Raw genomic sequence first — 15,556 nt, 5'->3', positions numbered from 1 at the left:
ACCTGAAAGTTTGCTAAGAAAGTATATGCAAAACTCAGGGACTCTGAACAAATTTCCTTATGGCTTTAGGGCCTCCAAACTATTTCCTAAGAAATGCCAGTTTTTGTGAGTACTTTCTCCTTCATGATTCTTCTGTGACTACCTGTCCCCTCTATGTTTCTGGGTCTTTCCCCTTCATTTATCCAAAACACATATTAAGAGTTAAGCCTGAAAGGGGATAAAGTCAATTAAAAGTTGCCATTTGGGGATAATCATAAGTTATGTAAAATATCTCTTACTTCACTTCTTTTGATTAATATAGAACAATTTATTTATCTTGAGAAGTTGAGAGCAAAATGAGATCATTACACTTTTTGCTTCAAATAAATGTGTTCTACAACTTCAATAACTTTTGGATCAATTTACATTTACAACATGTAATAATTTTGATCCCAGAATCAATGTCTATGCATAAAATTAGGAGTGATTCAACTTTCAAATACTAATTTATCTTATCAATTATAAAATGAAAGGATTAGATAATTTCTCTTTGAAATATCCTTTCCATTATACCCTATCTTAATATCATATATTAATGAAATAACTAGTTTCCATTTACCAGTGCTCCTATTACGTTGGTCCTTTTTTACTCTCAAAAATTTAGGTCTAAATATAATGTATTCAGTCACAAATTTCAGATAATTAATAAATCACCTTGTGTGGTTCCCCCTTCACTTATTACTAAAAATTTTATTTTACTTTTAATATTCTTTCATAGCACCTTGAAGCAAGATTAAAATTAAAAATCAGCTATATCATACATTTTTACCAAGTTATTTTCTTTCTTTCTATGTACAGCTCATTTAGAAAAATACATTCATATATTTTTATGAGTAAAGCTATTTTGCTAGCAATAAATTCATAGAATAATAAAAATGAAAGGGAATGTCAGAAGCCATTTTCCACTGTCTTTTTTTTTGATAATGTATTTTTTTAAAGATTTGTTTTATTTATTTGAAAGAGTTACAGAGAGAGGTAGAGACAGAGAGAGAGGTCTTCTATCCGATGTCTCACTTCCCAGACGGCTGCAACGGCCAGAACTGCGCCGATCTGAAGCCTGGGACCAGTAGCTTCTTCCAGGTCTCCCATATGGGTGCAGGGGCCCAAAGACTTGGGCCATCTTTTACTGCTATCCCAGGCCATAGCAGAGAGCTGGATTGGAAGAGGAGCAGCCGGGACTAGAATCAGTGCCCATATGGGATGCCGATGCTATAGGCCAGGGCTTTAACCCACTGCATCACAGTTTAAGTTCATAATTTATCAAAAAGATAGGATTAAGTGTCAAAGAGATTACATAAATAAGACATAAATAATGTCTGGGGGCTGGCGCCGTGGCCCACTGGGTAATCCTCCACCTGCGGCACCTGCATCCCAAATGGGCGCCAGGTTCTAGTCCTGGTTGCTCCTCTTCCAGTCCAGCTCTCTACTGTGGCCTGGGAAGGAAATGGGGGATGGCCCAAGTCCTTGGGCCCTGTACCTGCATGGGAGACCAGGAGGAAGCACCTGGCTCCAGGCTTCAGATCGGTGCAGCGCCAACAGAGGAAGACCTTTCTCTCTGTCTCTTTCTCTCTCACTGTCTATGACTATACCTGTCAAATAATAATTAAAAAAAAAGACCAATGTCTGGAAATAATAATTGATAGAATTTAAAAGGAGAGAATGAGCTTAATGGGAAGCAGGATACATAGCAGACTCATAGAAACCTAAATGAAAGATCTCTGTGAGATCCCAGCGGAAAGAAGGAGCCATCAAAGAAGGCAGTACCTTTCTCTGAAGGGAGGAGAAAACTTCCACTTTGCATATGGCCTTGTCTAAATAAGATCAGAGTTGGTGAACTCAGGAGGCTCCCATAGCATTGTCAGCTCATGACAAGAGCTTTGGGTGATTACTGACGTCATAAATAAGAGTGTCAATTGTTAAATCAACAATGGGAGTCACTGTGCACCTGCTCTCCATGTAGGACCTCTGTCCTTAATGTGTTGTACTATGCAAATTAATGGTAAAACTACTACTCAAACAGTACTCTAAACTTTGTGTGTCTTTGTGGGTACAGTCTGTTGAAATCTTTAGTATATACTAAGTTGATCTTCTATATATAAAGATAATTGAAAATGAATCTTGATGAAGAATGGGATGGGAGAGGGAGTGGGAGATGGGATGGTTGCAGGTGGGAGGGAGGTTATGGGGGGAAAAGCCACTATAATTCAAAAGTTGTACTTTGAAAATTTATATTTATTAAATAAAAGTTGAAAAAAAAAGAAAAAAGGGTAAAATGTTACCATGTAGATAGTTCAACATAGTTTTCTAGTCTGAGTCTCTTCCAGGTATATTAGATGGCAAAGCAAGTTCACAAAAATGGTTATAAACAAAGGCTCTAGCACTAAATTGCCTGGCTCCACGACCCTGGCTCCAATAAGTACTACCCATGCAAACTTTCTATGTCTCTGCTTCTTCATTTCTGAAATACAGTAACAGTACTCCATTATGAGTTGATATGTTTGTCTTATAATAACATCTAACTTATTAATTTAATATTTTTATTAGTAACTGAAGGAAACAGAGCCAAATTGCAACCATACAAATTTAGATCAAACGTAGGAGTAGAGGGGTATTCATAACAGTGGGGGCAGAACAGAGCTTCAAGAAACACAGCTAATTAACCTCAATACCTATGATGCTATATTACATAAACCTCAATTTTATCCAAAACTATACAGAAAATATTATGAGAGATACCTATTTTATGAAGGACAGTCAGGTGACTTTCAAGAGAGAGCTTTTTTTCCAAAGTGGGAGTCCACCTGGACTCCAAGCTTCTTTGGCTTTCTGGAGGTGCTGGCTTGATTTTATCCTAGTCAGTGTAATAGGGACATGCAATAAAAAAGATAGGAGTGGGTGCCGGAGCTATGGTGCAGCGGGTTAATGCCCTGGCCTCCCACATGTGCATCCCATATGGGCGCTGGTTCTAGTCCCAGCTGCTCCTCTTCCAATCCAGCTCTCTGCTATGGCCTGGGATAGCAGTAGAAGATGGCCCAAGTCCTTGGTCCCTGGCACCCACGTGGGAGACCTGGAGGAAGCTCCTGGCTCCTGGCTTCGGATTGGCTCAGATGAAAGACCTGTCTCTCTCTCTCTCTCTGCCTCTCTCTGTGTAACTCTTTCAAATAAATAAATAAATAAATAAATCTTTTTTTAAAAAAGGAGAACTATAATAATTTTTTAGTGAATGGAGACTTCTGAGATTGAAGGATTAGGAGAGACAGTCTAGGCAAATTCTTCACAGACTAAAAAGAGATTACCATGTATATTGTATGCCAGGAAACATCTGATTCTGCTGGACTGTTAGGTTGGCCTGCATTAATCTGGGTAGGGGTATTCCAAGGATACTTGGGAGAAGGGAAGAGTAGCTGCCCATCAAGCCCCAACTAAGAGGACTTCCTTTAGCAGCGGGCCTGCAGTGGGCAGGGAGGCAGTGCAAAAATACACCATAGATATGGGTTTTAAGTGCTGGAGAATCCTTATGCTGCTCACTAGAGGATTAAATCACTAAATGCATATAAAACATTTAGCAGTGGCTCAGCAGAGAGTAGATGCTCAATAGTGTTGGCTGCAACTACAAATTAGTACATTGTCCATACCAATGCAGCCACTCAGGAATAAAGAAGACCAATGTTGTCCATGTCTTTTGGAAGAGGGGGACAGATAAATAATGACCATACCAACCAACTCCTAGGGTGTAATTGGTGCCCCTTAATCCAGGCATTGAAATCTGGGTATTTTAACTGAATGTTTTAAACATTACTTTAAGAGGGGCCGGCGCCATGGCTCACTTGGTTAATCCTCTGTCTGCAGCACCTGCATCCCATATGAATGCTGGTTCTAGTCCTGGTTGCTCCTCTTCCAGTCCAGCTTTCTGCTGTGGCCCGGGAAGGCAGTGGAGGATGGCCCAAGTGCTTGGGCCCTGCTCCCCATGGGAGACCAGGAGGGGGCATCTGGCTCCTGGCTTCGGATTGGCGCAGTTCCGGCCGTAGCGGCCATCTGGGGAGTGAGCCAGTGGTAGGAAGACCTTTCTCTCTGTCTCTCTCACTGTCTATAACTCTACCTGTCAAATAAATTTAAAAAAAAATTATTTTAAGGCTGGCATCGCGGCTCACTAGGCTAATCCTCCACCTGCAGCACTGGTACTCTGGGTTCTAGTCCCGGTTTGGGCGCCGGTTCTGTCCCGGTTGCTCCTCTTCCAGTCCAGCTCTCTGCTGTGGCCCGGGAAGGCAGTGGAGGATGGCCCAAGTGCTTGGGCCCTGTACCCGCATGGGAGACCAGGAGGAAGCGCCTGGCTTCGGTTCGGTGCAGCGCACCAGCTGTAGCGGCCATTTAGGGGGTGAACCAATGGAAGGAAGATCTTTCTCTCTGTCTCTCTCTCTCTCACTGTCTAACTCTGCTTGTCCAAAAAAAAAATTATTTTAATAATTAATTTTATTTACAATTTTTCTTATTTTCTTAGAGATGGACAGAGACAGAGAGAGAGAAGGAGGGAGAGACAGAGAGAGTAAGCGAGCAAGAAACCCTCTGCTGGTCCTATTCCTAAATGTCTGCAATAGCTTGGGATGGACCAGGCTGAAGCCAGGAGCCAAAAACTCAGTCTAGGTCTCCCATATGGGTGGCAGGGATCCCAGCACTTGGATCACCCCTGCTGCCTCCCAGGGTATCCATCAGCAGGAAGCTGGAGACAGAGTAGGGCTGGAACTGGAATGCAGGCACTATGAGATGTGAGGAACTCAAGCAGTGTCTTAACAGCTATGTCGAATGCCTTCTCTTCAAGACCCAGATTTTTTTTATTTTTTTTATTTTTTTTGACAGGCAGAGTGGATAGTGAGAGAGAGAGACAGAGACAGAAAGGTCTTCCTTTTTGCCATTGGTTCACCCTCCAATGGCCGCTGTGGCCGGCGCATCTCGCTGATCCGAAGCCAGGAGCCAGGTGCTTCTCCTGGTCTCCCATGCGGGTGCAGGGCCCAAGCACTTGGGCCATCCTCCACTGCCTTCCTGGGCCATAGCAGAGAGCTGGCCTGGAAGAGGGCAACCGGGATAGAATCCGGCGCCCCAACCAGGACTAGAACCTGGTGTGCCGGCGCCGCAAGGCAGAGGATTAGCCTGTTAAGCCACAGCGCCGGCCCAAGGCCCAGATTTTTAATAGTTCACCAGATTGCAGACCACCAGGAAGTCTTGTACATTAAATATAGTCTTGCAATGTCTTCTCAAGGTGTGTTTCTGCCCCATTACAAATGGCTATGGAATGAAATTACACAAAGAATAGTGCCTTCTGGGCCTGGGGCATGGTGTTGATCAAGTATTTCTCTGTGTGGAATGCATGATTATTGTGTCATCAATCCTGGAACAGCTGGAGGATCAGAAGGGAACTTGGAAGAAAACAGGTGGAACATCCCTAATCCAAATCTATGAACTCTGGAGCATTTCTGGTCCCAAGCATTTCAGATTTGGGATATTCAACTTGTGGAACCAGCCAGATTGAGAGATCAGGATTCCTCAGGAAACTGGACCTGCCCACTGGAGTGAGACAGTTTCATAATGAAATAACACTGTGACAGAATGTGATCACGATGATGGGACATCGAGACCTAGTGTCCTAGAAATATGGTGGTAGGAGGGAGGCAAGGCCCCAAGTAGGGCAAGGGTGTTATCTTAGTCATTGTTATGTTCCTATAATAGAATATCATGGAAATGAGTGTAGATTTATTGGCTTGCAGTTCTGGAGGTTGGAAATTCCAAGTATCAAGGTATTGGCATTTGCTGAAGGCTTTCTTGCTGTGTCATACCATGGCAAAAGCAAGAAAGGAAGGAGAGAGAAGTTGAACTTGCCCTTTTAAAAGGACCCAGTAGCAGCATTGATCCATTTGTGAGAGAAGAGCCTTCTTGGTCCAATCACCTCTTTTTAAAAAAATTTTTTTATAGATTTGTGTATTTGAAAGGCAGAGATACAGAGAGGGAGACACACATACAATACACACATACACAAAGAGAGAGAGAGAGAGAAAGGGAGCGAGAGATAGAGAGAGAGAGATCTTCCATTGGCTTAATCACTCCCCAAATGACTGCAGTGGCTGGCTAGGGCTGTGCCAAGCTGCAGCCAGGAGCCAAGAGCTTTTTCAAGGTCTCCCATGTGGGTGGAGGGGCCCAAACACTTGGGCCATCTTCTGCTGCTTTCCCACACCTTCAGCAGGGAGCTGGATCAGAAGTGGAACAGCCAGGACTTGAACTGGTGCCCATATAGGATTCTGGCATTGCAGGTGGCAGTTTAACCTGCTATGCCACAGTGCTAGCCCCTCCAATCACCTCTTAAAGTCTCACCTCCTAATACTGTCACAACATCCATCAAACTTCAGCATGAGTTTTGGAGGGGACAAACATTGAAACCATAGAGTTCCACCCCTAGTGGGATGGTCAAAATAATACATAGCTGGAACTGTGTACTGATATGAATAAGTGACCTTCCTACCATGGCATACAGAATTACCCTAGTGGTACCGTGGTTCCAGTTACCAGGTCTGAAGGTCTGAATAGCCCACAGAGTTGTTGAAAGTGGAAAGAACTCATAAACTGTTTTTTGTTTAAAGATTTATTTATTTATTTGAAAGTCAGAATTACACACAGAGAGGAGAAGAGGCAGAGAGAGAGAGAGAGAGGTCTTCCATCCACCCACTGGTTCACTCCCCAACCAGCCACAACGGCCAGGGCTGTGCCAATTTAAAGCCAGGTGCTTCTGTGTCTCCAATGCAAGTGCAGGGGCCCAAGGACTTGGGCCATCCTCCACTGTTTCCCCAGGCAATATCAGAGAGCTGGATTGGAAGTGGAGCAGGTGGGACTCGAACCAGTACCCAAATGTGATGCTGGCATCGCAGATGGTGGCTTCACCCGCTACACCTCAGCACCAGCCCCAAAACCTCATAACTTGTGACTTGGGGCAGGCTGTATGAAGAGCAGGGGCTGGATTCACCATTGTGTCTAGGAGTAGTTTCTGGGAGCCTGATACTAAAACCTCTTGTTTTCATTTTTAGGCCTAGATACCATGGCAATCTTTAGAGATTCTGAATTTCAGACTTGATTTTAGGACAAGTGCATTGACTCGAGATGGGCTTATCTATTCAAACATCTCGATAACAACTGGGGTATTTATTTCGTTTGAAGGTGCTTGGGAACTGAGTTAGTTCTTCATTCTGTAACAGAAGTCTGTGGAAGCAGTCCTGGATAGTTAGCACAGGCTTAGCACTGACATTCTGATGGAAATTCCTTTAGGAAGCTCAGCTTGTCTCCATCCCAATATGTCTAAAGCTACAAGAGGACAAAGAAACTCACAGGGCATCATCCTTACTTAGAGCAGGCAGGATTCAAATCCACTTGGGAGCCTTCTCTGAAATTTACGGGTTAGAGTAGAAATTTTCCTTTGCTCATTCTAGACTGACAGTTCTGAAACACTTCTCCGTCTCGGGGTATTCAGGTTATGTCAGTGTTGAATTGAGAGAATGATCTGATACTGTATTCAGAAGCCTTAGTACTTATGTGGATTTGTATCATTCTGGTGCTTCTCATTTTGGAGGGGGGGTGGCAGATGACTCAGGAATTGAGGAAGGGGCAGGCACTGTGGCACAGTGGGTAAGCCACCACTTTCCAAGCTTGGATCCCATAATGGAGTGGTGAGGTTCAAGTCCTACATCTGCTTCTGACCAAGTCTCCTGCTACTACATACCCTGGGAGGCAGCAGATGAAGGCTTAAGTACTCGGGGCCTTGCCACCCACATGGGAGACCCACATGGAGTTCTGGACTCCTGGATTCAGCCCTGTCCAGCTGCAGCTGTTGTGAGAATTTGGGGGAGTGAACCGGTAGAAGGAAGATCTCTCTCTCAATCTCTGCCTTTCAAATAAATGAAATTACCTAAAGAGTCTAATGAAAGGAATGAATTATAGGTTATGAATTATGTTTTCCAAAAGAGATAAAAACCTTTACACATTTCAGGTCCCTAGAAACCCATCTGTGAATTCCAGGTTAAGAATTTCTACCATAGAAACGGGACAAGAAAGAACAGATGTTATGTTTTTGGCTTTCTTCTTTGAAATATAAACTCTACTCTCTTTTGATTTAGTGTACTTATAGATTATTTTTTCTGTTTCTCTCTATAAAATAATTGGGGCTACAAAGACCTTTTAATATGTACTTTTTTTTTCTGTCCCTAGATTCATGGGATGGCATTAATTTGGATAATTTCAATAACCTCTGGAACTATGTGTTATTGAAATATCTTTTACTAATCATCAGTTACTCATTGCAACTTTCTGTTTTCCTTGGTACAACGGGTACCTCTGTTCTCTTATTCAGGCTGTCAGCGTATTGATGCATTAGCATACAAATCTATTAGTAGGGAGCTGGCATGGTGCACAGTGGGTTAAGCCCATGTCGGAGCACCGGTTCCAGTAAAGCCATTCTGTTTCCAATCCAACTCCCTGCTAATGTGCCTGGGAAAGCAGCAGGCTCAAGTGCTTGGGCCCTTGCCACTCATGTGGAAAACCTGGATGGAGTACCAGGCCCTTGGCTTTTGTCTGAAAGATCTTTTCCCTATCTCTCCCTCTCTGTCATTTTGTTTTTGTCTTTCAAATAAATAAATCTTAAGAAAAGTCTTTTAGCTGAAAATCCTCAGTGCAAGAGTTTTAAATGACAATTATTGGAGCAAATCTAGTTATTCAATGTCGTAGTTTTATTATCAAGATGGCCTTTTGATTCGTAAATATTAACCAAGAATTCACTCATTTAATAATGTATTTACTACAACTATAGCCTCTCATATTATTTTTTTCTTTTCTCATTTAAGAACTTGAAAATGCTTGTAACTTATATGGCAATTCTCACCTTTGATCTAGAAGGCAATACCTTCAGCTTTTACATTTGCTTTATAAATTGCCCATTCTCAGGAACAGTGGAAATGTGTACACTATCTGAATAGTAATGAACAATACTACTCAGTGATTTATGACTCTAAGAGTTGTATAATTTGATTTATGAACAGCTCTTAAATTTTCCATTGGCAGTTCATACAACTATGAGTAAATTTTCTGGCCAAATGACTCAGTATTTTCCTGCATGACTAATCCTACACTCAATGTGGAAACTATATAAACGAATTCTATTTGCTTGTGGATAATAAATGATTACTCCCTAAAAACTGTCTGCAAAGCATTATGTTGTAGATAAATTCAATTATAGTGATGGCTTTAAGCTCTCAAACTCAGAAGACTTTTTGGAAAAGTCTGTAATGCTAACAAAACAAACTCTGCCCACAGTCTGGTAACCCAGAGGATGACAAATTGTAATTAGGCTCTAGAATTTCTAAAATATTAAAAGAACAATCTGGAATGCTTCCATTAAAAATATTTTCTATTATAATGATGGCTTTAGGTTATTTAAAAATGTTTCATTATGGTAAGGTGAATATAAAGTCTGTTTTCAGGGATCATTTGCTGAAAATAATGTTTGATATGACTGCACATTATAATTGTATTTCCTTCAAAAACTCAAATATTGTAGACAATGTTGATCCACCCTGATTGTGGTGGTTGGAAATCACCTCCAAATTACATGATATGACATAGGCTGTTCCAGATGGCATAGCTCCTCCACTATTCAATACAAGCTCATATGAAAGACTTCACCTAGGAACAGGAAGGCTACCAGTCCAAAATCAGCATGATTTATCTTCTGCTAATTCATTGACAGAGACATTCTTGTTTTCAAGCAGGTAATAGTTCAATGTAATGCCCCGTGTGATCACCAGTGGGGTGATTCACTCACTTGCATACAGGTTCGTATAGACAACTAGGGCTACATTCCCAGGTATTCCTTGTCTTTTCCTGAAAATCATTCTTCAAGTGTGAATTTTAGTAGCCAGGGTTGATGGAGAGGAGACCACAGGCAGGAGCCATGGTAACTAGTGAGGCTCAATCTTAACTCTGAAGAGCCAAAAACAGCCATAGAGGGCATTGAACTTTCTGGGGGTTGGAGGAACCTGAGTATGTTGAAATCAATTGCTAAGTCACAAATCCCCAGGAGAATCCCCTCTTCTCCCCTGTCTTCAATTCTTCCTCTCGTGTCACTGTTTCTACTTCCCAAATTCTCTGGACACTTGTTTGAAAACCCCTTTCCTGACAAAAGGCTCATTGTTGGCCTTTACTCAGGCTCTAATTTTTTCCCACTTATCCCCTTTGTAGTTAAACTTCTCTGAAGATTGAAGACAAATTCTCTTCTTTTTCACTGTTCATTTCCTTTTAAATCCGTTAATGTTGGGCTTTAACCTCTCCTGCCACAGTGAGTCAGTTCTCTGGAAGGTTTCCAGAGGCCTCCCTGTCCCAGTCCTCACCCTCCTCTGCCTCCCATTTGTGCATCTGTTCTAGGGAGCCACTAAATTGGAGCACTCCCCACGTGGCTTCCACAGGCCTGCCTTTTGCTCTCCCTGCAACCTACAGATGGAAGCTGTCTCTTTCTACAGTGTTTTCTGTGGTCACTTTCGTGACTTCAACAATGCTCCTGACTCCCACATCAGTTTCTGGTTTGACATCTCCATCCACATTTTCATGGGCTTGTTGGATATTTTCACATCTTTCTGATACCTTCACCTTAGCAGGTCTAAAACATAGTTTGTGATCCTCTGCTTCAAAACTATTCCTCTATCCTAGCTCAGAGTTTGAGTCGTCAGGGTAGGTATTTGGTGCAGCAGTTAAGACACCTTTGGGGATGCCTGCATCCCCTATGAGTTCTGGGTTCACAGCCCAACTTTGCTTCTGATTCTAGCTTTCTGCTAACGTCCACCCTGGGAAGAATCAGGTGACGGCTCAAGTGTTTGGGTCCCTGACAGCTACACAGGGGCCTGGATTGAGTTCTGGGCTCCTGAATTCAGCCTGGCTCAGTCCTAGCTGTTGCAGGCATTTGGGAAGTGAACCAGTAATGGAAGTTTTCCGTCTGTCCCTGTCTCTCTACCTTTCAAGTAAAAACATTTTTAAAAAATTGATTTCATCTTCAATTCCTCCTTTTCCCTCAAATGGTTTCTAGAGAGCTCTGGATGGAAACTTTTCTTCTTCCTAATCCGTGAACTAGGAACTTGTGCCTCAATCTTCTACCTCCACAGGAGTACTACAGAAGATGTTTCTGTCATTTTAGTAAAGGACCCTACTTACTCCTTGGGAGATGGAAACACTTAGTGATGGAGGAAACTGGAGAGGGCCTGCTAGCTACTAATGAACAGGTGGCAGAGGAATAAAAGATCTCTTCTCATACACAGGCCTGTCTCTTGCTCTCATGCTGTGTGCCTTAGGGATTGGAAAGGCTCTGATCAGCCTCTGCCCTCTATGAAGCAATGTGTACTGATTAACCTGTTGCTCTTTAGCAGTGACCAGGTGGGCAAAGTAAGAAGAAAAGGAGTAAGATTCTGCATTTTGGCTTTGAGTCTCAGTCACACCCTTCCATCTTACTTCACCCTGAATTATGTTGATATTCTTATTTCCTTTGGGTCCTTGTGTCTATTCCCAATTAGGTTGAGAATGAAAGGGAAGACCTATATGATGGATTACTTTTTACATGCCTGATATCAAGCTTTCTTATTTCCCCTGACCCATTTGTGTTCTCTTGGGTGACAAAGCTAATTCATTGTCATAAAAAGTCAACAAATTATATACACATAATCCCATTATGACTTTTCATTTTTGGCATGAAAGATTTTGGTCATGGGCCTTCCTCCTCCATTATTGACTGAAGACTTTAAAAATTTTTTATGACTTTATATAATGCTAATTATTCTTTTTAAAATGAAAGCCTAGCAGCAAGAATAGGTATGAACTCTACTCAATTAGCTTCCAAAAAAAGACTGATGGGCTGATTTAGTATTTATTGAATTTCACAATTGCATTAGGTACCATATAAACACTCAGAAAGAATCAATGAATAACAGGCTTATTTGGAAAAGGAAATGATAAATTAGTAGAGCAAATCAGAAAGTAACAATGGACTCAGATACCAGATTCTTTTGAGGATTTGGTTTGCTTAGTATTAGTACCCTTAAGATAACTGATGCAAAGAGCTGAAATGATTGCCTCTAAAAAGAAGTATCTCTAATCCTAATGCATGGCAGTTAAGTATTTGCCTGCCAAGAGAGATAAATGATGTTCTTGTGCACACTTGAAACTTAAAAATGGCTGCAGCAAGACTGAGGGTGGTAACAATTGTGCTGAAGCAATAGCTCAGAGAACCACAATTGCTATTTAGTTGTTTTTTGTTGTTAAAAATGCAGTTTGGGCGAAACTGGTTGCTATGCTATGATTGTAATTTTAGACTTGTTTCTGTTTGAAGATTGATCACTGACAAGTCTTAGTCACTGAGAAGCATAAAGTAAAATGACCTTCCAAAATTCTACTAGGTATTTTCACTCATTGTCTATTAATGATTCAATCAGTTTTCTTGTTTTTAATCGCTACCTCATGCCATAGATGAGGAAGGGCAATGGAGAGTGCTTATTTTCCTGATGAGCGGCACTCCACAGGCTCTCAAATTTCTTCACTAAGCTCTGCATGATAGACAGGAGTTAAGTTTCTCACTGCAGAGGGCTGCGGTATCAGCAAACCTTTAGCCATGTGCATATGATGCAGTGCTCTGAGCCCCTCCAAGTGCCAGGAACCCGGGAAGGCTGTCTTGGTGTGTTCTGCAGCCTACACTCTGACATTCAAGATTGCCTCTTCAAGCAAGGTCGCTTTCATCTTCAACCCCAAGCCACTGAATGAGTGAGATGCAACATGCCAACAATTTGAACCTTGATTTCATTTTAGGAAACCAGCTGCAAATAAGAAACCGTATGCATTGTTTTCCATGTCTTGAATCTGTCACTGAAGAGATGGCTCACACAATATCTCCTTGAGTTTATTTTAGGGATCACACCTGGTAATAGTGACTGGCCTTGGGAGTATCAACCTTTAAGCTTTTATCCAGAAGCCTAGACTTGGCTTTATATAGTTTAAAAACGATCCTGATATTGAGAGCCTTTCACGCAAATAACAAAACTTCAGCATTCTCATCGATTCTTTTCACTGCATTTTGGAAGGTTACAAACTATTCTTTTCTGAGACACTTTCTTCAGTTTTTTAAATATTACAAAACGAGTCCCACCTAGTAGTTACTGGAAATTCCACAAATGTGGGAATGTGTTACTTTGTCATTATCACCGCAGTTAACTTATGAAACAAAACACAGAACCCGGCCCCACGCAGGCAAAGCCGGCATCGCCTTGGGGGCAGCAGACCGCGGTACTGCACCGGCCCAAGGCCGCAGGATGCCGCAGACTGACTGCAGCGGCATCGGCTTTCCGGCCAAGTGGCCGTGGCCCTCCGCAGCTCCCGCCGTGCCTCCGGCGTGGGCACCGCACCAGCGACCACTGTGAAAGACCCCGGCCACCAACTACAACATACTTTTTGCAGCTTATGAAGAAATGTGGGGGTAGGGGTAGAGGGCAGACAGGAGTGTGCGCGCGAGTGTGACAGATCCCTATCGCCTCACCCTGCCCGCAACACAGACCAATCAATTCCCAACTTCCTTCACTGCCAGGTTCCTAAACCTGGAATCGCACATTTCTTTCAAACACACTGAATGAGTCAGGCTTTTAGGATAAACGAAGAGTATAAGAGGATCTAACGTGCCCATTTTCTCGGCTGCGAAATAGCACCAAGTTTGGGGGTGCACGGTTTATGAACTATAGACCCGAGCGTTTGGGGGCACTCCTTAGTTTCGAGGGGCCTGAGGGAGGGCTGGGCCTCCCGTTTCTGGAGGGCCCCAATTCTCCAGAAAGGCCCTTCCCGCTGTTCGCGCCTCAGCGAGTGAGGACCCCCAACCCCCCCAACAAGCAATAGCTCACCGGGCTGCATCCTCCAAAGCCCCAGCCCCGGGGCGGGGCGCAGGGAGGTGGAGGTGGGGGTCACACCGCCTGGAGATTCCCGCCGGCGCCTTAAGGTTTTCCCCCCGGCTCCTTGGCGCCCCCTGACGCCGGGCTCAACAGCAACTCGGCCAAGGGAGGATGGACAGGTGGAAGCCCCGGGTGTCCCGGGGTCGAAGAGGCGCCCAGCCTGTTGACCCACTGACGGCGCCAAGTGCCGGGCGGCCCCGCGGGAGGGCGCTGGGCGCTCAGGCCCGGGCGCAGCCCGCGGCCGCCGCCGAAGCCGCCGCAGCCATGTCCGCGCGCCCGCGCTGCCGCAGCCCGGCCGTGATGTCATCAGCCGAGCCCCCGCCGCGGCGCCCCATTCCCGCCCCCCGCGGGCCGCCGCGGCTGCAGCCCGGGCTCTGCGTCCCCGCCCCGCCCCACGTGCGCCCGGTTTCGGGGATGCTGAGGCCGGCGGCGGCCACAAGACGATGCGCGGGGCTCGGGCGGCGCTGCTCCTCCCCGCTCGCCGCGTCCCCGGCGGGGCTGCGCCCGGGGGCTGCGCACGGACGGGGGCGGGGGTGCCTCAGGAGGGAGGGGAGAGGCTCCCTGCCGCCAAGTCCCAGCCTCGTCGCCGTCTGCTGAGTCATGGCAAGCGCTTCCCGCAGCCCTGGATCACTCGCATAGCACGGTTGGCGCGGGGTGCGCAGCCATTGGGCTGGGCGCGGGGCCGCGAGCGCCGGGCATGACGCGCTGAGCTGCGCTCGCCCGTGCCCGCCGCCCCGGCGTGCGCCCCGCGCGGGTGCCTGTGCCGCCGCCCTCCAGCCCCGCCGCCGAGTCGCCCCCGCCTCGCCCGCACCATGATCGCCGCGGCTTTCCTCGTTTTGCTGAGACCCTACAGCATCCAATGTGCCCTCTTCCTCTTGTTGCTCCTGCTGGGCACCATCGCCACCATCGTCTTCTTCTGCTGCTGGCACCGCAAGCTCCAGAAAGGGAGGCATCCGATGAAATCAGTCTTTTCGGGTCGTTCAAGAAGCCGAGGTAAGGCGCGCCGCGCCGGGCTTCCTCCGGTTAAGGGGGGTGGGGTGGTGGGACGTCTACGCAGCTGTGGAGAGCGCCGCGCGGCTCCTTCCCTCCGCTGCAACCCCTACCCCTGTCGGCGTCCACTCCCACGGCTGAGTACCTTGATTTATTGAACAGCCCTCGCCCCTTTTACCCTCACTCCCAGCCTCCGGCCTCCCCGGTGTGCAGAGCCACGACCATGCAGAGGGCTAGGCGGGCAGGAAGGGACTCACATTCTCAGGGTCCGTTTGCTCAAGCCCCTTGGGTACTCCGAGTGGAGCCCGGGGCTGTATGGCAGTCTGGCTCTTTCTTATCCATCCTTCCCTGGAGCTTCGGGCCAAGAAAGTGAAGGCATGGCGAGTTTGGGGCTCCCCAACTCCCCCAGAACTTTCCCCGGAAACTTCTCGCATAGAAATAACCCAGAGAACGTTCGCGCCCCCACCCGCCACGGGCCCGCCAAGTTCGAGGGGTCTTCTGTGTGCCTTGTCTCCCAGATAAGTCATCAG

At 45.5% G+C, this 15,556-nt stretch overlaps 2 protein-coding genes across 4 annotated transcripts in view; one reads left to right on the top strand and one right to left on the bottom strand.

Moving 5' to 3' along the window:
* The window catches only part of BEND6 (BEN domain containing 6), a 58,424-nt gene extending 43,327 nt beyond the window's left edge, over positions 1-15,097 (bottom strand). For 2 of the 3 annotated variants that reach the window (XM_062186303.1, XM_062186304.1), the window contains exon 1: positions 13,989-14,207. The gene's annotated coding sequence lies outside the window, so the exon portion shown is untranslated. Of the gene's footprint in view, positions 1-13,988; positions 14,208-14,847 lie in introns of those variants that run through there. The other variant, XM_062186305.1, reaches the window with a different exon arrangement.
* The window catches only part of LOC133755991 (dystonin-like), a 492,822-nt gene continuing 492,075 nt past the window's right edge, over positions 14,810-15,556 (top strand). The window contains 1 exon segment of the mRNA XM_062186300.1: positions 14,810-15,029. Within this exon segment, the coding sequence (XP_062042284.1) occupies positions 14,849-15,029 (181 nt within the window). The 5' untranslated portion in view covers positions 14,810-14,848.

Source organism: Lepus europaeus, chromosome 3 (assembly GCF_033115175.1).
Source record: "Lepus europaeus isolate LE1 chromosome 3, mLepTim1.pri, whole genome shotgun sequence".
NCBI classification, from domain to species: Eukaryota; Metazoa; Chordata; class Mammalia; order Lagomorpha; family Leporidae; genus Lepus; species Lepus europaeus.
Note: the sequence above shows the minus strand (reverse complement) of the source record. Positions and strands in the feature narration are given on the sequence as shown.